This window comes from Hippocampus comes, unplaced genomic scaffold (assembly GCF_001891065.2).
Source record: "Hippocampus comes isolate QL1 unplaced genomic scaffold, H_comes_QL1_v1.1 scaffold101, whole genome shotgun sequence".
Classification (NCBI taxonomy): domain Eukaryota; kingdom Metazoa; phylum Chordata; class Actinopteri; order Syngnathiformes; family Syngnathidae; genus Hippocampus; species Hippocampus comes.
In genome coordinates, this window is record NW_017805451.1 from 818,034 (window position 1) to 844,328 (window position 26,295).

The following is a 26,295-nucleotide window of genomic DNA, read 5'->3' on the forward strand; positions in this document are numbered from 1 at the left end:
TAATATAAGCTAATTCACAATGCTAATAAGGCTCATCTAAGCTAATACACAAGTCTATAATACAACTGAATACACAAATGTGGCAACAGGTTAAAACAGGTTTATTGTACCTTATGTCACCAAAAAATAAAATAAAATAAAAAAATAAAAAATCTCGGAATTGTTTTGCTCACCACCATGTTGCTAGCATAGGTACTTGAACAAAGATGTATTTGTAATGCACACATTTCTGCAAATCCCTGAAAATTAAGAGTGAAATTGGAAAAATTCCCACAGCACAGCTGTTGATCGCCGATAGCACGCGTTTCAAACTCAAGGCCTCGGGGCCAGATCTGGCCCGCCACATCATTTTATGTGGCCCGCCAAAGCAAATTATGTGCATCTACGTCATGTTTCTTGATAAAATACCAAAGTTGCAAACTGTCTTCATTTTTTAAAATGTTGAGATATTGCAAGCAGTTTTCTTAGCACCCCCACCCCTTTTAAAATAATCTAATAATGAAAAAAAAATATATAGTGGCCTGTAATTTCAGGTAGAATTAGTTACTCATTCATTGTTGCATATATGCACTTGCACATCCCTATCCACACACCCTAACGTATCATATTAAAAGCAGTGACACGTGCTTTTGGAACACGGTCCATAAACGATATGAGGCGCTTTTGTAACTGACTCACAGACTTGTATGTCTACAGCATTCGTTGTCAACCATTTACAGTAAAATATATGTCGATAGTGCATAGATGTGAATGTTACTAAATCTCAATCAAAAATGGAATCTCAAAGTCTATAACACAACAAAATACACAAATGCGGCTACTTAGTGAACGGGAAAGCTGCAGTAAGTTGTCGTCTCAAAGCATCAACTACCTTCGCTAAAAGGTTTTCATGTGAGTGGAGGAATCAGTGGAAATGTCCAATATAATTTTGCAGGAATCGCTTGAGGCGAGATTGTGTTTACGTGTGCGGCCTGAGAATTTTTATTTCCTGTGAAACATAAGCTGTTATATCGGAGCTTTTGAGTAAGATTTGCGACGTCAGGTGGCTAAGTGAGCGTGTGCTTTTGGGGAGGAGTGCAAGAGGCGCTGCGGGGTAAATTAAGAGTCGGTATACTGGATGGAGTCTGACGTCTGGAGCTTGCTGATGCAAACCTCGACATCTCCTTTAAAGTTGACCTCCTTTCAGTTCTTAACAGTGTGTTACACCATGGATGGCGCACAGTTTGTTTGCTTCGTTTGCGCATCATTCTTCAATTTTGAAACAGTGTGCTCATCTTTCCATTGCCATCAAATTCAATAGCAACAACACAGAAATCCTCATCATCGGCCCGAAATCGCTTCGCACATTGTTTTCCCGACTTTCTATTGACGGCTCTACCACTCCTGCTCCTATCCATATCCATGGCGTCATGTTTGATCAATCACTTTCATTGGAAACCCACATCAACCACAAAACCAAAACTGCTTTCTTTCATGTCAAAAATATCGCCCGTATTCGCAGCTCTTCCTCTGCCTCAGCTGCTGAAACATCGATTCATGCCTTTATCGCCTTGAGCATCCTCTCCGGCTTACCCACCAAAACTCTCAACAAACTTCAATACTTTCAAAATTCTACTGGGCCATCCCCTCCCACACTCCCACACCACATTCCCGCAGTCCTCCAACACCTACACGGGATCCCCATTCAACAACGAATCCAGTTTAAAATTCTTCTTATCACCTTCAAGGCCCTTCAAAACCTCACCCCCTCCTACCTCACTGACCTGCTACACCATGACGCCCCCAACTGCAATCTTTGATCTGCCCATGCCAACCACCTCATCCCTCCTATCCAAACCAAGCACCGCACCTGAAAGTGCACAGAGCCTTCTCTCTCGCCACCCACTCCCTCTGGAACTCTCTCCCTCATCACCTCAGACACACTCACACACTCCCCTCTTTTAAAATGGCACTAAAAAAACCCCCACCTGTTCAGATCTGCTTTTAACCTGTAATGACACAATCGATTGTTGAACAGAACCTCTCCATTTTACACACTGTTGCACCCATATAGCGTTTAATGTTGCGATTGTCTTATTTTTTGCTTTCGCCTAATTAGTTCTGTTTTTTTTTTCTTTTACCATGTAAAGTACCTTTGAGTGTCTTTTTTAAAGCTACAAAAATTGTCACGTTGAGAGTTGGTGGTGGACCCCAAAAAGCAGGCAGGAGGGAGGAGCAGGGTGTACTTGACAAATTGTATTAAAACATAGAGAAAACTAAATCCAAAACAAACAAAGTCCAAAGTATCAAACAAAAAACATGACTGCAGCTAAAACATAACAATAACCGAAACATGACCGGAACAAACATGACAGTAGCAAACAAGCAAACAATGACCCAACAATGAGTGGTTGGGCGGGAGTCCTTTTATACACCTAATTACCTAACGACCAACAGGTGTGCAGCTGCAGGGGGGGCTCTACAGTGCCACCTGTTGGTCAAAAACAGAATCATGACAAAAATAACATTATAATTATCATTATGTAAGTAAGGCCATTCCAAATAAAGTTTCCCTTTTGCATCTGACTTTTTCTTCACCCTGGTCTTCCAGTGTCTCACTTATCATCTCCTGATGCTTTTGAAAGGTATTCATCCTTCTTTCATTCAATCATCTCTCACACAACTGTTTCCAATAGCCCCGAAGACATTCCATGAATGTCTGGGCATCAGTGTTTTTTTGAACAGTGTGTGTGAGTGTGTGAGTGTGTGTGTGTGTGTGTGTGTGTGTGTGTGTGTGTGTGTGTGTGTGTGTGTGTGTGTGTGTGTGCGTGCGTGTGCGTGCGTGTGTGTCCCTTGTCAACCCTCACTCTGTTAAAGGTTCAGATCTGAAAAAACAAAGAAGATAGGATCATGGACAGATAAAGGCCTCAAAAGAAAAAAAAAAACAAAGAAGAAAGAAAAGAGCGCAGCCGCTGTGCATATGCATACATTAAAGTTCTTAGTATGATGGCTCAGGACAAGTAAAGGATTTCTAAGTAGACGAAAAAGGGCAACCCAATGCTTAGCCCGTGATGGGTTGCAGAACTTGAGTCAGTGCCACTTGCCTTTGGGTGAAAGTACAGAACTTTCTCAAGCACATTCACGCCTATGGGCAATTTGGTTTCTTCTGAAAGGATCCCGTGCAAGTTCTGTAAATAAGAAACAGTTGAAGGGAACTTGCGCATGCTGCACACCGAACAGAACAAGCAAGGTTCAAACACAGGGCCTCGTTGCTTTGATGTCCCAGTGCAGTCAACTGCAGCGCTTTACACAAGACTGATGTGGGGGAAAAAAAAAAAAAAAGAGTTTTGGTTTTGTGCAATTATTATACATGAAATAGATAAGCACGTTTTAAAAATTAAATTAACTTGCATAACCACCAAAAAAAAATATTGCTGAATGTCCAGTGGAGGGATAAAAATATAGTTGTTTCGCAACAACTATATTACCTTTGGTCACGCCAGCTGGTCTGGACAAAAATGCACCGCAGCGTCTCAATGTCTCCTTTTATGAATATGTGTGTGTTTTTCCTTAATTTACATCATTGTTTCTCCAGTGACACATGACTTTGCTAATCTAAAATGCAGTATGGCGCAGCATTGGCGTTGGATTGGAATCAAACCGAGACCAAAGCCATCTGTCTAAATGAGTTTTGCCTCTCAGCGGCTCCAACTCTCAAAGGATACAGCACTTACCATTGGGATTTCGATTATGATATATGATTATATCATCCATCCAAAAATATGATATATTTTTGGATGGATGGAGAATTGGCATGGCCATATGTGGTTTTGTAATACTAACCAATAGCATATTTCGCTGGGCCATAACGGTTATGCTGATTTTGTCAAAAGACAGTGTTATGAGATCCAAACTTCTTGATGGGAAGTTTTGTGGGGGCTTAAAGGAACAGTGTAGAATTTAGTGCCATCTAGTGGTAAAGTAATAGAATGCAAGAACCTAATTCCGAAGCATTTTTGAAGCAGCGCACGACGGTGCCTTACAGACGCCACACCTCGTGATTTGGAGGAAATACATTCACTAAGTTTGTCAGCTTTGTGTATCCATAGCAGAAAGTTGGCGGGGAAACATGGCAGCCTCTGAGGCGCGTCCTATGTATGATAATTAGCCATTACTGTACTTCACCCACATTTTTTTTCCTTTTTTCCCATATCATTGAAATTTACAGTGGGTTTTAGAAAAAAATTAACAGCGAAGAATTTTACACACTTCTGCACTCTGTCAAGTAACAGTCAAGACTATTTGTAAGTCACAAATGAAGGTAAATTAGTATTGTATTGTTTTGATAAAAGGTGATAAGTATGAACACACACACACACACACACACGCGCACACACACACGCGCGCACACACGGAAGGGAAGGAGAGAGCAGGAACAACAGAGAATTGCAGCTGAGCATCGGAGTCAATTTTTTGTTGACCTTTTAAAAACCAAACATTTGTGTGAGACGTCCAAAATAGTAATATTGTCGAAGACCGATATATGTATTTGTATTTCACAATGCAACAGATGTTTTTTGTTCTATTCAAGACAAAAGAAGAAAAAAAAAAGTTTAACGTGAAATACAGGCCATCACCGATGTACTATTGTTATTTGAAATAGAACAAGACATCACAACACAAAGATCAGAAAATTTAACACAAAGGTTTGCTTGAAATTCAAAGAACTGAATTTGTCTTTGTGCTTGGGATGGGGGAACATACGGATTGCTTTCTATTTGTAATTAAAAAAAAAAGTGGTGTGTATTGATCTACAACAAGATCCTCTTAAGAATTGAATGAACATGAGTACTAAAGTACATAACAACTTTAAAAGCCATCTATTGGATTTGGAATTGAGGTCAGATGTAGCGCTCAGCAACGTTGTAGATGTCTCACTCGGTCGCTCGCGAACGAGATTCTGGTCCCATTGTGTCTGTCGCTCATTCCATTTTCTCATTCAAAAACATGCTCACATGTCAACACAATCGATTTAAATCAGAAACAAGCAGACCAATTCACAAAGTCGCCATTTCATGGCGACTTTTCAATGAGACAGCGCTCTTGCTCAAAAAGGGGCCCTTACGAATTACCGAGCGGCAGGTGTGTGGCGCATGCGGCGCGAGGCTAATGGGGAGCACGTTCTGCGGCAGGGTTGAGGGTGGGAAAAAAAATCACGAGTGCTGTTGGGCATAACCGCGACAGTGGTATTATCTCACTGCTTGGGACATTGCCATTTCATGTTATTTTTCACCGCCGGATTTATCTTATAGATGCTTTCCAAATGTAGTCTTGTGAAGCAAAGCTTGTTGACTGGCTACGCAGTGGTTCATACAGGATGATGAGTTATGCCATTTTAATTCTTGGGTATATGGCTCCCGTCATTCCATAGTCACACAAATTACAAAAAGTGGAAATGGATTATTTAATTTGCACCTTTATCTAGATTTGCACTCAGGTTTGCGGACACAACACCACCCTCTACATCAGGGGTAGAGAACTGCGGCTCCTCGAAAGCCTGTTTTAGATACCTGCCTACACTAACACACCCGATCGGGTCATTAACAAGCTTTGTCGAAGCCTAAAATGCCCCTGATCATTTTAAGTAGGTGTGTTGGAGTAGGGAAAGATCTAAAACAGGCAGGATATGGCTCTCGAGGAATGGGAGTCCCCTATCCTACCCCAGCTCAACACAAATAAATGGATTTTGTTTGCACAACCGTAAAGTTGTTCAACCCCAAACCAAGTTCCCTCTGTCAGACCTCACAACGAATGAAATGCAACTGGCATTTCACATTGTTAAATTTTGACCTTGTGTCTTCTTGTGTATTTTTTTTTAAATGTCCTGTGGGCTATCCAAGCCATGGTCTTTAATTGATGCCTTTAAATATATGGCTTATCCAAGTTGTTAATACTGTGGCTGCATTGATTAGGGCTCATTCAACAAAGCCTATCGGAATATCTTCAAGTCCAAATCTATGTGGGTTTTTGTTTGTATGCCCTGGCAATCAATGTGTGTGTGTGTGTGTGTGTGTGTGTGTGTGTGTGTGTGTGTGTGTGTGTGTGTGTGTGTGTGTGTGTGTGTGTGTGTGTTTTCTTTAACTTTGACTGAAGCGCTCAGATGAGGGACACATTGATCAAGATGGCCCCAATTAGTCTTTGTGATTAATTGAGTGTGATTAGATGTCCTCTCTGACACTTCCTTGCTGATGCTATTGACAGGTTAATTAGTTGCCGTGGTGACTGCTTAACCACAGCTAACTGGCTGTGGCAGGGAAATAGCCTGAACAGAAATTACTTGGACAACCCCCATCTAAAGTCTTGATAGCAAGAATACAATGAGGCCAACGTTTGTCTGCTTTTTGTCACTCTGTTCCTCCTCTGGGTTTGTCTTCCATCTTGTCTTGGTCCACGATGATCTGCATTTTTTTCTCAGTGTGAAGAGTGTCGGACCTCAAAGACTTCCGGGTAACTTGAAAACCAAAGTCAGAGCTGCAAGTTGTTCCATTGTGCTCCGGATGCCTTCTCACTCACTTTGTAACTCATATTTAATGTGAACAAAATGGAGAACAGAATGTTTCTGTTATCGGCGCACGGGTACTGGCCCCACATTAGGTACAGTCGGACGAGCTGATGTTCCAAGAACAGCATCGAAGGGTCTGCCTTGACAAATAGGATTACAATAGAAGTGGCTGGATATCTGCCAGAGGCTGAATCGACAGAAGTGTGCTTGTTTGATCATTCGCAGGCCACCTCCGAGTTCACTGAGGACAGAAAAGAAAGCGACTGCATCATTTTTTTTTTAATTATTACTTTTGGGGTAGGGGGGTGGTTTTAATCATGACTCAAGAGGCCAGAAGAGGAAATGAATTTCTCAAATGGGGGTCTATTGGTGTTGAAATGGTTCACATAACTGAGTGTTGCGCAACAACAGTTCTCACTCATTGTGTTATTTGACAAATTGTTGACTGGTGCTCAGTCCGGGGCAGTGGTTCTTAACCTTGTTGGAGGTACCGAACCCAACCAGTTCAAATGCACATTCACCGAATTATTCATTTGTTAAAAACAAAAATATGACTTTTTCCAAATTCAAGACATAAAAAAAGCATTTATTAAAAAAACAGAAAAAAAGTAAATAAAATTTCAAGACATAAGTATACTTTTAAATTTTTTTTTAATTTTTTTTTTTTTATGACGTACTATCATGACAGTTGACTACTGAGCGAACAAAATTTCCTGCAGCACTGATTGGACAAGCGATGTAATGTGATCATCTGCAGCCAGTGACGGCCAAGTGGGTGTGTCATAACCAATTGACATCTTGAGTCGGGTGTGTCTTAATCTCCATGGCAGAGGCTCCGTCGAACCCCTGAGACCGATTCATCAAACCCCTAGGGTTCGATCGAACCCAGGTTAAGAACCACTGGTTCAGGGTAGTGTTTCCCTTTTTGCTCTTAGTCACGAAATCTAACTCTCCACTCTTTTACATCTGGCGACTGTAATTTTGCTTAATTCTAAACGAAACGGTGTTTATTTTTGTTGTTGTATTTTTATTGGGGAACATGTATCGGGTTCTACAGCACAGCCACTAAAATAAACTAAAAAAAAAAAAACCTCAACATATATTTTCTTTGTGTCTTTTTTTTTTATGCCATTGTTGAATTAGATCTCATTAAACTGCGCAAGTGTTCATAATGTGGTGCCCAATATGTGTAATCTAAAATATATATTTTTTAAATTGATAATAGCTCTTACATCTTCCATATAGCGCAACATACTGTACTGATTGGGACTAATGAAGCACTGAGTGTGAAATGAATTTTCCGGGTCTTAAAACAGATGAGGCACTTTGCGGATCAATTTATAGAAGCAAATAATTATCTTCTTTCTCTGCTGTACCGGGCCAGCACTGTATTTTATATGTAATGGAAATAACTCTGGGAAAAAGGGCAAAGAGCCGCAGGGAGGAAGAGGGAGTGGTAGACAAGTGTGTGCTTCACTTGCTGAGAAGAAAAGAGCTTAATCTCGAGGGAGTTCAGAGTTGGCATAACATCGCTTCTTCTGGACAACCTCCTCCATTCATCTGTTACGCTTCCCGCTGCACTATCCTTCTTTTCTTTACATCATACAATATTGCCTCCCTACTCTCTTTTCCAACTTTTTAACACCTCTACCCCCTCCGCTTTTCATGACTCTGTCAACGTGGCTCCCCTCCTCCGTGGTTTCACCTGTGAAAATAATCGTAAATGTTTCAAGATTTTTCAAAGGCGTGTACAGTTCTTGGTTGATGGAGTCATCAACGTTCATATCGGTGCGATGATCTGCGCTCCGGAGCACCTTGTACAGCACGCAAGACTCTAATGCGCAGTAGCTGGAATCACTGTCGTACTCTTATTTTTTAGAATCGGATGTCAAAATTGTTGGGAGATTTTCTGATCGGCTTTTTTTGAGGAAGGAAGGAATGTTGATGGATGATGTTGCCAAGCGCGAATTAATGTGAGCAAATGACTGGAGAGCATCCCTGTCTTCCTCGCCGGCATAAGTGATTAATAAACATTGTACTTGAGTGGAATAGTCACCGTCTGTTCTTTGTTTTTTCGCCCCGCAGTTTCCCCTCGAGAGCCCATAGTCTCCTGTCGATCCAACACGTATCCCAAAGGCTTCTACTGCAGCTGGCACCAGCAGCACTCAACCTACATCCCCACTACGTTTGAAGTGGACGTTCAGTAAGTTGTTTTCAAATGTGTATTTTATTTATGCTTACATAGCGCGATGACCTCACAGTGCAGAGGTACCGGGTTGAATTCCAGTGTGGAGTTTGCATGTTCTCCCTGGGCCCGTGTGGTTTTTCTCCGGGTAGTCCGGTTTCCTCCCACATTCCAAAAACATGCATGGCAGCCTGATTGAACACTCAAAATTGTCCCTCGGTGTGATGGTGAGCGTGGATAGTTTTTCGTCTCTGTGTGCCATGCGATTGGCTGGCAACCAGTTCAGGGTGTCCCCCGCCTACTGCCCGAAGACAGCTGGGATAGGCTCCAGCACCCCCCGCGACCCTTGTGAGGATAAAACGGATCGGAAAATGGATGGATGGATGTACAGCATGAATACAGCAAATACCACCCCCCCTCCCCCAAAAAATACCGAAGACTCTCAAAGAGATGGTTGGATAGATGCAAATACACAAATTCTAGTACAGTGAGGGATCAAAAGACGTTTAAAGCGAAACAGCCGAAAAGGTTTCTTGCCACAAAAAAACAAAATACCGGTAATTGTTTTCACATTTTGAAAGATATTTACAACATGCTGCCGTTTCTCTTTCTGTTTTTTGTTTTTTATTTTTCTCTCACCAGACATAACCAGCGTTCACTGGAGGTGCTAAAAGATTCCATCCATAAGAACCGCTGCCATGTACGTTTTCCAGAGGTCTTCTCCATCTTTCCGTACAAAGTCAACGTGACTGCAATCAGCGCTTTGGGGAAAGCCTCCAGCACAATTTCTTTTGAGGAATCCAGTATAGGTAAAGTAAATATCCTCAGTTAACTTGTTTTGTCTTTTGTTCTTCTGATATGCCACCGGCTTTATTCTGTGGTATAGTTCTTATCATTGCTCATATGAACCGGATATTTAAAACGTTTTGGAACTCACTTTGCTGTAAATTACCACTCTGCGAAGAAGCATTTGATGTTATTCATGACCAACGATGCTTAGTTTCCAATGTGGCACAGTCTTAGGACCCTTCCCGCAAAGATCTTGGCATAGAACAAAGAAACTGAAAAAACTGAGTGTCATCTCAATGAAGATGCCAACCCCTTCCCCGGCATCGAAGTATTTCTTTGGCCACAGATGATTGATTTTAGTTATTCCCTCTGGAGGTTTGCGGCATATACGCATCAATGATCAGTGCCAGCAAGACAAAGAAAATAGGAAATAAGTGGCCAAATAAATGTCACCAAACTGAAAAGCGAATGCCGGGCTGATGTTTTTTTCTGCTTACGAAGTAAGCACAGTCCATACATGAGAAAATGACCCCACTCCATTACATGGTATCGCTTGGAAACTGTTTGGGTTTTTTTTTCTCTCTCTCTCTCTGCTTGCTATTGATAAGTTTGCAATTTTAAATTCAGCCCTGACAAAATGTGATATGTATTAGATGATTCTTTGGAGTTAAGTAGGCTTTGTATGCCGATACAGTAAACAGCGGGTGACTTAAACCACCGTTACAGTCATTGCACATTGGTCTTCCTCTGCCTGCTCGAACTCTGCGGGCGATGCTTGGTTTCATCCACAGTCTCCACTACGCAATCTCTTTTCTTGCTGCCGTCAGCCTTCAATAAAATTTCTCCTTACTGTGTCATGCCAAGATTTTATTGTACTAATTTAATGGGCAGTCATTGATGACATTGTGCTTTACTTGTCTAACTTCTCAGCAGCCTGCATCTGTTCAAGTCTAACTTATTGGCAGTCTGTGAATGTGAATAGTTGCTCTTTGCCCTTTGATTGACTGGTGGCAAATCCAGGATATCGTCTGCCTTTTGATCAGATAAGTGGTGGCTCCGCATAACACTGAACAGGGCAAGTGGCATAGAAAAGGGATGGATGGATCGTTGAAGTAGCGATGCAAATACAGCAAAAGTCAATGTATAGCAGAGGTAGTTTGCAACTGCAGGTCCTGCTACCTAACTGCTGTCGAGCTTTGTATCCATTCGACCGTTGCGCGAAATGAGCTAACCGCACGGCAAGCCATGTTTCTCCTTGAACTCATCTGTTGTAATCCAGTTTCCTCGACTCTCTTTTCTTCCTTCTTTCGAGCAACACGCCACACTTGCAGTTAGGTTGATGCGTTGTCCACTGCTGTGAGTGAATTATAGTCAAGCTACGTTGCCTTTCGTGTATTAGAACACTATTTGGATACATGTGTGCATTCAGTGTTTAAATTTTAAGTCTACAAAAAAAAACAAACCAAAAAACATTCCAGTATAAGTCCATTTTGCAACGGAGAAATCAAAAAGCTGAGGAGGGCGGAGCCAAGCACAAACACAACAAACCGAGAAGGTTGAGTGTCACAAAGCCCGCGCGTGTCAGTAAAACATTCTCACTAAACACAGCCTTCAGCTTTTGTTTGCAGCAAACACGTTTAATTGAAGCTGATGCGACTCTTGCAAAAGAATGGCAAGGCTTCTCAATAGAAAGTGCCCGATGACGCAAACACCGGCTGCCATGTCAATACATTTATCTCAACATGTTCTCACTGGAAAATAGTAGCAATCGCACAAAAAGCGAAGCACAATGTGAGGTTTATCACTAGACTATTATCATGAGCGTCACGCTCGACAAACTTGGCGGATAAGCCACCATAAAAGAAAAAATTGCAAACTCCCAAGTCCTCCCCAAGCAATAGGGCATATTATTTCTATAGTCAGCAGTATGGCACTAATGTAGAAACCTCTGCAATAGCAGAAGAATCCTAAACATGCCCCACTGACTAATTTGATTCGATGAATCCACATCCTCGTCGGTGCAAAGCCTTGCCCACTTATCCAGATGTACGCCAAAACGCAATGGGTTCTTGAAAAGTTCATAAAAATGATTGCTCTTCGCCGAACTTGGTGGCACTCTGAATTCTGAAGTCTGTGTAAATGCGCAAGACGGTTACACCACAAAAGCGGCATTGTTAAAGCTTTTCGGAGACTGGCTAGGAGGCAATGAAGAGGAAATGTGTTCACTTTAAGGAAGGAATGAGCTCCACTTAAATAGATAAGGGAAGTGCTTCTGGCGGTTCTCAATTCTGCTGTAACCCTTCGAGTGAGACATTTGTGTGTATGCTGTACAAAACACACACACTCGCTGTGTGTTGGTTTTTTTTTTTAAATAAATTGAGCCAGTGACATGCTCTGCCAAATCCCAGACACAGGATTGATGAAAATGCTAATGCTAGCCGGATTAGCTCTTTCACTGTGGATACTCCCCTTAACTACTGGTCGATACGAAAATCGCGCAGTGCTCCTTTCTTTGCAGTCTTTACACTCCCGTCATGCTTCTCTTCTTTTCACTTTCTTCCTATCTTTCTATTTTCATCCCTTCTGTTTGCATGTCGATGTCTGAAGCTTTTAGTTTAGCCCCCCCCACCGTCCCATTTGGTCAAACTGCTCTCTCAGCCCCTGTATTGCGAAAAAAAAAGTCTAATTTAGCAATTTAACTTGTGAGTCACATTCATTTTACGGGAAAACGAGGCATATCGTAAATAAATAAAACAATTTCATGCTTTCTGGCGCACTTCTTAATTCCGAGTGGAAGTACGACCACTCATGACTGTCCTTGTTCATTCGAATACTGCTGGAATGAAATTAGATGAGATGTGAGAGCCGTGTGTGTGTGTGTGTGTGTGTGTGTGTGTGTGTGTGTGTGTGTGTGTGTGTGTGTTGAATTGTGATTCTGTGATGATAAAGACAGAAACCGTTGAGCAAGTTTCATCTCCTTGAAATAAATCAAGGCTTCTACAGTTGAAGCGTTTTTACTGATGACAAATAACTTCACAGTCAGTCAGGAACCTGTCCTGACCCGTCTTTGTGATTGTGAATACAAAAAAAATCAATGCGACAACAATGTAATTAGGGATTGGGTGATAATGTGGGAGGTCAAGAGTATGGATAAGATGGACGTTTTTTTTTTTGTTAATGTTTGTGACGTGATGAGGAAAATGTGGCGTGTGCGCCGACTGCTCTTTTAGCCCACTTGAGATAACCAATGATGAAAATGAACAGATGAGCTAAGAAACCAGATTTAGCTCATCAGTCAGGCAAGTTGCTGGCAGAAAGAAGCGGACGAGTCACAAGCTACTCTGTGGCGGTTGAGAGTGGATGAGATCAGTAACCGATGGCAGTGCATCACAAGACAGCGGGCGGCAAAGCACCACCTGCTATGTTATGCGGCTTCCAGTGGACAGAAGGATAACCTCTGGCAGCTGTCCACAGTCTGGTAACCGCCTCCCCTCATTGCTTAAGTCAAAAGTCCGATATCATGAAACAACCTCTGTGTTCAGTGAAATAGGGTGGGATTTTTTGACCAGTAGTTTTGGATCAATTTAAGATTGATTTACCGAGGATTAAGATCACAGGTGACCTTTTGCAATTATTGCAAATGAGTCCATCTCCACAGGTTACTTGTTTACCTGGAGGTTCCCGAGTGTAATAGGAGATCAGACAGTTGACTTGAAATGTCGAGATATCCGTGGCCAGCTGCTATCACATAGCCAGCATTACTTTCAGTCGTCCATGTGCACGTTAAAATCATGCAAATTTTAACACAATACGTGTCTGGTAGGCGAACAGAAACTCGCGGTTTTGCCGTTCAAATTCGGCAATTTGCTATTTGCAAACACGGATTTCGCTTTTGGAACCTATCCTGATAGTCACGGAAAGCTTTTCACAATTTTCTTTCATGTGGCTAAAAACAAAAAAAAAACAAAAGTCTTTTTTTTTTTTCATGACAATATGCTGCCTACATCAGGTGTCAACAATGTGTTACAGCGAGAGCTACTTGTTGGATATGGATCAATACTAAAATGAATTAAGAGTTTTATGTCTAAACAAGTCACCTAAAAAAAAGCTGATACTCTTATTTTCAGCAGGCTAGATCACTGTAATGGTGTCTTTACAGGTCTTTAAAAAAATAATAATAATAAAAATCAATCAGGCAGCTGTAGCTGATCCAAAATGCTACCACCAGAGTCCTTATAAACACCAGGACACTGGGCGACATCACACCTGTCCTCACGTCCATACGCTGGCTTCCTGTAAGTCAAAGAATAGATTTTCAAATCTTGCTGTAACATTCTCTCAATGGTCTTGGACCAAAATAAACACATAACGTACTCGTACCCTACGAGGCATCCAGACCCCTCCGGTCTTCTGTGACAGGTCTCTTGTGGTTTCCCAGAACCAAACAAAGTGAAGCAGTGTGATGTATATCACTTTGAATTGACTTGTACATGAAATGTGCTGTACAAATAAACTTGTCTTACCTTGCCTCTCAAGTTGAAGGCATTAAGAGGAAGATAAATGGGGGAATAATGCACGTTGGACGGTAAGACTACAGGGAAATGACTGATGCCCACGTTTTACCATCTGGAAACAGCACGAGTCAGATTCTTTCCTGCGTAATGTGGTGTTTTGGTTTTTTTTTTCCCCACCTCGATTTCCTGGTGGTACAGGCTCACCACAGACACGGTCTACTTTCCCCCAGCTGCAAGTGAGAATGAAGTGTGTGGATGAATAGACTGAAGCTAATTATCTTTGGCAAAGAGCAACACGGCAAAGCGTCAGCAAGCACCCTAGTTTCTGCCGGGTAAAATGACAAATGCTGTCAGCGGCAGCTCACGGAGCTAATTGGTGCAAATTCTTTGCGAGGCTTGATGACAGGCTGACGTTTTGTTGAAGTACACTTTTGGTTCTCGTCAGCCAAAGTAATCACCACTCATTTGGCTTCCATGCTGTGGAGTGATCCATGTACCGTATGGACAAATGTGTTTGGGCAACAGATAACTGCTTTTACGGTATGTTTAAAAATAGATCTGAAAAAAAACTTATTTTTACAATTTTCAAAATTTCGCCCCGAGGAAATACGAATCTGCCGAACCGAGTGGGGTCGCAAAATAATGCTGCCTTGACAGGGAAAAAAAAAAATTGCATTATTGCACTTGTGGTCCGCATGGTGCCAAGTGTATGACTGCACTGCAAGTGCTCCCAGACAAAGGTGATCCTAATGAAGTGTCTAGTGAGTGGACTTATGTAATAACATCATATGGAAAAGGGAAAAAGGCATGAAAGACTTAGCAGATAGAAGAACTTGAGTCATAGTTGTCGTTTGGCACAGTCTGAACTCTTGTTCATCATTTTAAAATGTTAAAAGTAGAAGGAATCCGAGAGGTTTTTATTCTTGGCTATGCACATCGAGCTAAATTTATAATTTATGAATAAATGATTTGCACAAAGTCGCCCACCTCTACATAAACATTAAACAACTTTGTTTTTCCTCCTCAGAAAAATTTTGCTACCATTAATCTGCTGGTGTGCTTCTTTTTTTTTTTTAACACTTTGAGCGAGTGTTAGCTCTCGAAACAAGCTAATGAAAACGAATACACAGCAAGCGTAACGTGAATCCCATTCAAACAAACCGAAGCGAACCTCATAACATTTGCGCCGCACATTAAGCAGAGCTTTGTTTACAATATGACAATCGCGTTTTTCTTTGGTTTGGCGATCGCCTCATTAAGCTTCGCCCACCGCTGCTCTCTGTGATAAATCCGCTAGCGCTTTGCTTGTTCTGCTTGGCAAGGCTCCAGCTTATCATGCTTCCCCCATCTCCCCTTTGCTCATTACTAATGCAATGGCCGGCTTCCGTGCAATGTTTCAGACCAGATGAATGGTCACTGGGGCCATCGATCGAAGTAGATTCCCTTCTCTGAATGGCACATGTTTTCATATCTTTGATGAACCGCTGGATGAATCTCATGTGAACAAAACAGCTTGTGTGCTGTTCATCGTTCTTCCTTCTACTTTTACTGATGGAAGGTCACGATGAGATTAACCATCCCGTGATGCTTTTCTGCGTTTATCTGATCAAATCCATCTTTATCGTGTTCAAGCAGTTCGGTCAGAGTAGCCCGTCTACATGTCTAGCTCATGTTTATTTCATACGGTATGCATGCTTTATCTTGTGCTGCTATCTTTGTACGTGAATGCTGCTATCCGTATCCTGTATCTTTTGTGCACGTGGTCTGGAGAAAGTTTCACTGACTTATCTGCTCACTAATGGGGGTGATCGAACAAAGAAAAAGGTTATTCGGTATCTTTCAATGGAATTCTCTCTCAAGGATACGGATACAGAATGCAGGACTAACGCATACCTTTTCTACAGGGACTGTCAGCTTTCATCCGTTCCTCATCTTCAGACTCCTGAGCGGTTTCCGGCCTCAGCCATTGTTGTCACTCATCTCTTACCAGACAGGTTTCAAGTCATTTTACCGGTGATTGTGGCTGATGTCCAAAGCAGCTACGATGTTCAGAGTCACCCATCGAATCATCACGATTTGCTGATTTTAGGACAAAGGACCAAATTTGGTCACTCTTTTGTTTTTTTTCTACCAGGCTTGGATTTTCTTGTCACTTTATATAAAACGTCACGTTTGTTCAACCAATAACATGGATTTTTTTTAAGGTGAGCAAGCCATTTTCAAAATTTAAGATTGGTGATTAATTTGTATAAATAACACCCATACATGTGAACCTACCATTAGTATATATTTGGGGAAAAATATTAAATGGAGCAAATTGTGACATAGAGGGTTTCGGCCCAACGCCAGAAATATGTTGGTTGACACCACCTTCAAATTCCCCAAAGGTCTTCCTCAAAATTTTCTGTTTTTTTTGATTTATCGATTATTGGTTATTAATTTGGTTTTGCTGCCCTGCCACATTTGGTCATTGCTCTCCATTCAGATTGATTTCACAACAGGAGCAGCTAATTCCAAAGAATACCGACTTCATTCCAAGGTTCACCGAGCGGCCGATGCTCTCATGAGCATTAACATGTGAGACTTTGGTTCATTCTTATTTCCTTTTCCCCCCCTCCCAGTCAAACCAGACCCCCCCGAGCGTGTGACGGCGACTCCGATCCGTTACAATGCACGTAGGCTGGAGGTATCCTGGCAGAGTCCTGCGACCTGGCCCGACATCGACAACTTCCCCTTGAAGTATTTCCTTCGATACCGCCCTCTCATCAAGGAGCAGTGGCAGCATGTAAGTAGCATCCTGTGGAGAACGCGTTCACATAAGACTGGATTGTTAGCCTGGATATACACTCGGGCCCGACCGGTACAGATTTTTTTGAGTAAGATGCTGATTCCGATATTTGGCAGGAAAAAAAACAAATTCCAATCGGGAAATTAATTTTAAAAAAGTATATATATATATATATATATATATATATATATATATATATATTGTTGATGTTCTAATAAGAGGGATCTTTTCTCTTAGTTCTCTTTTCATCCAGCAAGTTCCAACTTTAATTAATGTGAAACAATGACACCCAAAGTTACATATGTCCAGTCTACTGTATAATGTGTGTTATATATATATAATTAATAATGAGTAGAATAACTTTCTTTTTTGGTTTATTTTATGTATTTATTTTAAATCTGATATGGACATTATATCGAAATTGGGCGCTAAAGATCTGCTTTGTATATCAATCCCTCCTAAGCTATATACAGTAGATCGAAGGTTATCGTTATCATTCAGTCGTTGATAGTTTTACCAAACTCTTATTCCTGTCAAAATCAAAACGTCTGAGGATATGTTCAACAGCAGACTCAACAAGCCCTTTTTAAACTAGTTTTAAGTGCTTTCGTCCAGCCGCCCAGATTGCAACTTGGTTGCATGTTACTGTCTCGAACTTCTTTTGCGCCGGGCTCTTTTCCCTGAGGCCAGCGTATAGTGAAAGCATATGTGCCCATTCAAGATAAAAGTTCTGTCCGCTGTGGTCTAATGTTGCAGTGTTATTATCGTGCATGTCATTGGTTTGCACAGGTGTTATTTTAAGGACTTGGGTTACAGGCGCTCGCACATACACACGTGTATCAATGAAAGGCCGAAAAACATTTTCTTTCGCTCTGTCTTTCCTGCACACTTTCAGTCCCCCCGCAGGTAGCTTTCGACACTTACTACCTCCGACCTCACAGCAGTGATATTCCCCATCTCGAGTCTTTCCAAGCAGTCGCATCTCGTCTCACACTTCCTCAAGCTCATTTTGATTGCAACTGGAGATCGGAAAAAAATTGGTGTGTGTGTGCTTTTGCAGCTGAGTAAATTTCTACATCTATAAAATAGAAGTTGTTATTGTTAAAAAAAAAAAAAAGTGCATGCAAAGGATGACAATACCATACCCATCAGCTCAAGGTTTCCGGATTCAACCCACAATGTGTTGTTCTGGACGTGACGAGTGATGCTTGTGGTGTCTGCTTTATCAGACTGTGTCAGAATGCTTTCTGTTGTAGCGAGCTGCTTTTTTTTTTTTTTAATGCGTGCGTACACCTGCTTTCTGACAAGTTAGATGATCTGATACTAAATGCATTTTCACGATATATTATCACACGATGGATCGCCGTTGTTCCCTACAGCCCTGTCCTACTTCTCAGAATCCCTTGCAAGCATCCATTGATATGATGGGGGGGGCGAGTTCAACCCGAAAAAAAAATATATATTTGTGGCTAGAAATTGATGATTAAACCTGACACACGCACTCAACCACCACTCAGGAACTGATGCATAACATGAAACATTCCAAAACCAGAGTCAATGTTCCGATTGGTTTAACGGAACATGATTTGAAAATTGCCTCAATGCAGTCAATGACAGCTGGAAACTGCTGACTCTTTGTCTTCCGTGGTCGTCTTGGACAGAAGTTTGACTTTTCAGAGCACTGAGAGGCAGAAAATACGGTGACTGTCTAGACTTTTATTAGGTGTTGGATATATTCTTTCAGCCTTGCGGGAAGCACACAGTCTGTTTGAGAGAGAGATGATTAATTGTTGTATAATTTGCGGATGGAACCAGATTAATTTCCCATTAACGGTAGAAAGGATTTCATTATTTGTGGTGGTCGAATTGTGGATGCACGGCAGGTATCGGATCACACAGCTCACACGAGTTTTTGATTCAAAATAAATTGAAAGTAGCACTTGTGGTAGATGTTAATTTGATTGCCAGGTTCCGACATGAATGCGGTTACTCATCTTGCGAATCAAGTGTTGTGCGCAAGCCAATTAGAGATTTGTAGACACCACTTTCACCTTGCGTGACAGACAGCTGGGTGAGAATGACTTTCCCGCACAACATCTTCAAATGTGTTTGATGGTTGGGAATGTGATGAAGCTGAAGAGCTTGCATCCGATCTCCTCGGCGCGAGCGTTGTGACGGATATGGTTTCTCTCGGAAGGAGAAAATGGATTGAAAAAGAGTACTTGCAGGAACGATCAACATTATCAGAGTGTTTGACTGATTCATATGCAGGCGTAAGAGATGACTGAGCAATGCCAAATTAAAATAAGCGCTTATTAAATTTAGAAATGGGTGGCGGGGGATAAAAAAAATTAAATGGGGTTACTTGAAGAATAAAAGTGAAATAGAAATGGAGTACGAGCAGGAGAGCCTTTGACAGAAACGATAGAACTATGCGCAAAGGGAAGATAGTGATAAAATATATTGAGGAACGGGAGCCAAAAATAGATAAATAGCACGAGAGGCCACTTTGAAAGGGCAGTTTTAGAGGCCATCAGTCAGAAAGGTTTTTCACATTATGGGGGTGATAAATGAAGACATCCAGTGAAGAGGAATGGAACGGCGTCTGGGGATATTTGAATCTCAAGACTTTCAATAAAGGACGAAACCCATTTTGAGGCAATCATCTTATCAATGTGCTCTTAGAATAATTCCGGAGAAAATTGTAAGCTATGGGAAGCTCCGTGTTGCATTTTATTTGAATAGAACACATGTACGGGTGGCACGGCGGTCGACCGGTTAACACGTCGACCTCACAGTGCAGAGATGCAGGGTTCGATTCTGGCTCTGGTGTTCCTGTGTGGAGTTTGCATGTTCTCCCCCGTGCCTGCGTAGGTTTTCTCCGGGTATTCTGATTTCCTCCCACATTCCAAAAACATGGCAAGCTAATGGAACACTCTAAATTGTCTCCAGGTGTGATTGTGAGCACGAATGCTTGTTCAACTGTGTGTGCCCCGTGATTGGCTGGCAACCAGTTCAGGGTGTCCCCCGCCTACTGTCCGAAGACGGCTGGGATAGGCTCCAGCATCCCCCGCGACCGTTGTGAGGATAAAGCGGATCGGAAAATGGATGAAAATGAAATCCTATGCCATTTACTAGAATTGTTCAAAATGATGTGCAAATTTAGCCTTCTTGAGTTCATACGAATGGGCTAAGTTGCACAGTCAGGTTGACTAGCCAAAAACAAAAGTGTCAGTCGTAAGTAGAACTGCACAAAGGAGAGTCGCGTACTGTGCAGTGGGACAGGTGTATAATTATGACTTTACTGCTGTTAGAGTAGGTTAGTGCTACAAATTGGGGTTACGTTATCACCTTAGGAAAATAATTCCTTTCTTTTGAGTTGAGTTGATTACCGGTATTTGAGTTATATTAACCACACCAGTGGCATTATTAGGCCATATATATATATATATCAAATTCCAAAAATTATCTTTACATTTTCTAAATCTGACCAATTGTGAATGACTCGCCAGCCGTGAACCTCACCGCACATCACCGCATCCACTTGCCTGAAACTGTTCAATGAATCCAGTGCCGTTTCCCATGACCTCTTTCGAATGCTGTCTTCAGCGAGAAGTGGAGCCCAACTCTCTGAGCAATTAAAAGCAATGGACCAGTCACTGTGATGAGAACAATTTCACATTGCTCAATATTCTTTTTCCGCTATGTTATGAAACTACATCTGCTGTGCTGTAATTTCCCTTTGGGGGTGACGCTGAAATCCAGTCGACTGAAAAAATGCGAATACTCATGCAGTCAGACTTGTGCATAGAAATGTGCAAGAGCAAACACACGCACATACACACACACACACACACACACACACACACACACACACACACACACACACACATTGAAAGCGTTTATTATAACTCAGAGTCTTTGTTATGCTACTACTGTATCTTATGCACAAATGTGCAAGAGCACACACACACACACACACACACACACACACACACACACACACACACACACACACACACACACACACACACACGCACACACACACACAGACAAAGCGTCGAGATGCTCGCATGCATATGAATAAATAAACAGAAGCAGTCAAATTAACACATTCTTGTTCCCCTAATTAAAGTGATTGGTATACGTATATGAAATCTTCTGGCTGAGCAAATCATAAAATGTGATGCTAATACGCAAGCACATGGAGACATGAGGACTGGTTATGCATAAAAGCTAGCAAAACCATATGAAAATATCTGCAGATAGATAGATAGATAGATTCCATTTAATGTTTTTCATTCCATTGCATTCCTCATCTCCTTGCAGACATGCTTCCCCCCCACTTTTTTTTTTTTTTTTTTAACTTACAGATATCGTGTCTTCCACTCTCGGCTATCACCTTGTCATCCATCCATCCAATCCTTCCATCCATGCAATAAGCCAGATATCTCAGCATCCACCCCTTAAGGCATCCATCTGTATCTGTGACTGCACATGATAAATGTTTAGACCTTGATTGGGGGAAAACATCCCATCAGAAGGACACTGGCACAGACACGTCGTTTATCAGGGCCGACTACGCGCTATCCCGTTCCAGTCATCATCATTTAGCTTGGCTCCAGAAACACATCAAAGACTTTTGCGTTCAACGAACAGAAGAAAAATGTTGGCGTTTTCAACTCACAAAAAAATGGGTTTGTCTAAAAGGTTATTTCAAGCCTCCGTGGGGTTTATTTTCATTGTAAAATGCAGACACGGTTGGCTTTCAGCAATTTAGCTCCTCATCATGTGTTACCTGCTTTTGCTTTTTATCGTACGTCATTATTTAATTTAAAAAATAGCTATTTTTTTGTTGTTGATGGAAAGGGGGAACATGAAACGGTTCAAATGGCTGTTGCCCGGTGCCCCTTTTTCATCCGCTCAGCAGTCTGCGCAGTTCTAGGTTCCACTGTTGCTGTTTGAATGCGATACCGTCTCCCCAAGCTGGCATGGGTTTGCTACAGGTCCTACAGCTTCCTCCCATATTCCCAAATCGTGCACGTTAGCTTGATGGTTTTTAAAATGTCCAAAGGTGAAACATGAGCAGGAATGCTTGCTTGTCTATGTGACAATTGAGTCCGAAAGAATTTGAAGCGTAGGAAGAAGTCACTTATCAAATGCTACACCCTATATGTACTCATTGTTAAACATGTGTAACAAGTACAAACAAGTCTTCAAATAATAGGAATAAAAATAATCACAGAATATAGAACCGGATTTCCAACAGACAGTACATTTCCCGTATTTTTATGTTGCATCGAATCAAAATGACGGTTGTGCTTAAACACAAGTTTAAACATGTTTAGTGTTGTCAATTGCAATGCGATTCATTTGGATGTTCTTAATTAATTAAATAGCATTCATATTAGTGTCATTTATTATTGATCACTCAAATAAATGAAATGTGCCGTTACCAGATTATGAAATGGAAGGTAATTATCGAAATTCATCCAATGTCAAAAAGAAGAGAAATCAATGGCTAATCATTTGCGATTAGTCGTCTTTCAACATTTTCACAATACTCAAAGAGTCGATAGGCAGACAATTGAGGAATGTGTCCAAGTGGTGGTCGTGAAGCTGGTGTTTCTTCAGTTATTACATTGCTTGATGCGCATTCAGTATTTTATTTTATTTTTTTTGTGTGTGTGATTGTAGTTCACATATGTTTGAATGGCTTCTCATCCCAAGTGAGCTGGGACAGGCTCCAGCTCACCGAGAACCCTGAACAGGACAAGTGGTGAAAAAAAGACATGTGGATGAATGATTTGTGATCATGTGGGGTCTATTTTCAACAATAGAGAGGTGATCGTGTTGCAGGTGTGACAGGAGCTGTTCGGAAACGTGATAAAAGAACAAGCTTGATCAAAAGGTTATCGCTCACAACGTTTGAATATGTAACCGCTTTGAAAGCCGGACTTGACGTGTGTCACCTTCAATGCTGCACTTGTACAAGCTCTGAAGATGCTTTTTGACCTGCTGGAGGATTTCGTGCCCTCTTACAGTAATTGCTGCCTGGGTGATTTGGGGGCTTCAAGCCGCGAGAAATACCATCTTGTGAAAGATCCCCCGAACCTGGCGTTTGTGTGCGCACACAAGCGCATGTATACGCTGGTATATGGGAGGAGAGCATGCTGGAAAAATGGGAGCTGTCAGTCAACGTAATGAGACCAAGCTTCTCAGTGTAAGCACACACATACACCCACCGAGCGGCATCGGGCCAGTGGAAGTGCCATATAATTGGGTTTCCTTTCCAGGACAACAGACATGCTCAGTGGATTAGATCTGACCACCGACGCCAATTCGCTCCATGTCTCCAGCACTCTGCTTTCCATCTTGATTTTAGGTTCTTTGCTCTTTTTTTTTTTTTTTTAAATAATTGATCACAAATCTTACATCCTGATCTTGTTTTCTTTCTGTTTATCTTATCTCATTGTCCTTTCCCCCCTCTCTGACCTTTACAATTCATGTCAAGCCTTTACACGGATGACACCTCGTACTGTAAAATGTAACGGGCTATTTGGGGTCCTGATATATATTTATATAAGTGTATATATATAAAGTCGAATGTCGTTACAACGTACCTCGAGGGACATGAAATATCTACATACCCTTTCCAATAAAATGGCCGCCAACTACGACATATTAGAAAATGTATATATATATAGATATATATATCTATATATATATAGATATAGATAGATAGATAGATAGAGAGAGAGAGAGAGCGATATGAGGAAATGTAAATAGAAGATGAAAAAATGACAAGACAGGATGTGTGAAAATTAGAAGGTCACTCTCTTTTTCTCAGAGTTGGTGTGCAATCTCGGGGGAATGTTCACATTTCCTCTGTGCCCCTCTTTTCTGGATTCAACGCTTTTGGAATGTGTGGATGTGCATTTGTGTTTGTGGGTTGTGAGTATGTGGTGCATTTCGGCTTCAGTCCTTTAGACAGAACGACAGGATTTGGATACGGCATGCTATGCGGAGGTTCACAGTGTATGTGTTCAACCAGTCAAAGTTTCAGGGATCGTGACTGAATATCTAAACAAGAATTCGATGCATTTTAAATGATATCCCAAATCATAGTGGAGGTATAATTTCAGATCGTCCTTTTCGTTTCAACAAAAGCTTTCGCTTTTCTTTCTTTCTTTTTTTCTTTTAATTTCAACTGTGGTTGCCCGTTCCAAGCCATACGTCAATGCATCCGCCATATTGGACGTGACCATCATATTAGCCATCAAATTGGCCAATTACATCGGTAAAATGAAGTTCGAATGGCTTTTGTACAATCAAAAGCAATCGTTGAATATTGATCTCCTCGGAGCAAGCGAACGAGGCATCTTCACAAATCGCTTCACTTTGCCACATCCGATACGCTGCCGACTTACTCAAGGTGGGGTCGAGGTCTATGTAATGTTGTCTTCGGTAATACTTGCCAGGAGTTGTTGCAAAGGGCGTCATTCAAGATTATTGGCTGGGTGCCGCAGTGTTGCGCAAATAGTGTAGCCGACCACGGCCTAAAAAAATATGCAGCCAAGCAAGTCCTGTCTGGAGGCTATTAATAATAATTGGACCCCACCATGGATTTCATATGCCAGGCTGAAGGCTGAGGGACGTTGAAAAAGGTTCGACAATCCAGGTGCATCTTTTTCCTAGATCTCTGTGCCATATTCCTGCTCACATATGCTGTTCACAATGAACAAACACATGGTGTTTATGCATGGGATGAAGAGATGTCACCAGAGTGAGGATAAAATAAAATAAAAAACCTTCACTGGTCAATTCATCTGGGTAGATCTTTTATCATCATAACTATCATGCATCCTGGGAGTAGTGAAGTGACTCAACGTGATGTTTTATGGGTAAATATTTTGTTGTTGTTGTTGGCAGGTGTTGTGTTTGGCCGCATATGTCCAATTCCCTTTGGGTATGTGCTCTTTTATGATTGGTGAAAATCCAAATGTTATTACTTTAGCAGTCTAATTGCTTGTTTGGTACAGCAGATCAGCCCAAGAGACACTCATACTCACACGAGAAGAAAGTATATATATTTTATTTCACCACGCGCTTGATCCAAAATATGCATGTCATTATTTATTTTGCAAATGACAGCAACCAACTCGAATATGTTTCTCTCACTCCCTTTCACATTGCTCTTGGTCTCCTGACGTTCATTGCTCTAGAAACGACAATTACGAGAATCCGTTTTTTTTTCATTTGTAAATTGAAACTGAATTCAATGGAGCAGTGCAACAGCATCATCAGACTGAGAGCTGTTTCTAATATTGTGATACTTATGTACAAAAAATATAAGCCTAAGAATTGTAAAATATGAGCAATATCTCTCAGTGTGATGAAGTCAACTTCGAAGCCACTGAAACCCAAAGCTCCCTTTGAGTACTCCTGTTACTTGAACTTCTTTCAACATTATTGTCTTATAGCTTGTTTATCTTAAATTATATACAGAAGAGTGAACTCTTCCCTTTCCCAAAAACCAGTACAGTACAGTAAGTCGTGAGGCAGGACTAAATTCCAGAAAACTGCTGGTAACCACAGTTACAGTTCTCCCAGTACAAATTAGCACTGAGTGTAACCAATGCTAGCATCTGATAACAACGTTAATGTAATGCTCGGCTAATTTGTCAACGTGTGGGTCGCGGGTATTTGTGTTTGGCGATGTCGTGCGCCTCACCACAACACTAACTGATGTGTATTTTCATGTCTTGATCATTAAATGTTGCCTGCATGATAAGTGAATGCTAACAAGCACTCACTTTAAGTGTTGAGAACAGGTTGGTTAAATTAGCTAGTTCTTTGGGGTTCACAGATTGGTATTAGATAGCAGCCTCAACGTCTGAAATGCGTAACTTGATTGCTCCATGAAACTGTCAGCGGGGCTGTTATTTTTCACACACTGGGCTTGGCTTCCACAAGTGGAAGCAAGCAGTTGGCCTCAGCGACAACTTACCGCCGATTGATGTGGAAGATGATGCAACCAAATGCTGGCAGTAATGTGCCGGCAAGATCCAGTCCAGTGGTTTCTCAAGCTAACGGAAGCCAGGTTCAGCATTAGTCCAACAGTACATTTGGCAGGATTAGGATCACTTTGATCCTTGGGGCTATTTTAATGAAAGCACACCTGAGAGCTGTTTTAAAACGGTGACAAAAAAAATTGAACGTCTCTTAATGAGCAATGGATATAATGTGTCTATGAAGGTGTCACATTTGGCACTGATCCATTTTTTAAAGATGAAAAATTGGGATATGCTGTGTTATCTTTTGTTCTTGGATTGTGCGGGTATGTACATCATCGTGTGACCCCCTTGTTGGTTTGTTTATTACATATTCAAAGACATACTTTATTTTTCTTCTCCCAAACCAAACCAACTACTAGAGTGTGTGTGTGTGTGTGTGTGTGTGTGTGTATATATATATA

General features: G+C 41.4%; 1 protein-coding gene across 1 annotated transcript in view; it reads left to right on the forward strand.

Annotated features, from left to right (window-relative positions):
- The window catches only part of cntfr (ciliary neurotrophic factor receptor), a 192,441-nt gene that overhangs the window by 155,433 nt on the left and 10,713 nt on the right, over nucleotides 1-26,295 (forward strand). Inside the window, exons 5-7 of the mRNA XM_019874069.1 lie at nucleotides 8,627-8,744; nucleotides 9,369-9,535; nucleotides 16,651-16,814. Coding sequence (XP_019729628.1) covers nucleotides 8,627-8,744; nucleotides 9,369-9,535; nucleotides 16,651-16,814 — 449 coding nt within the window. The remainder of the gene's footprint in view (nucleotides 1-8,626; nucleotides 8,745-9,368; nucleotides 9,536-16,650; nucleotides 16,815-26,295) is intronic.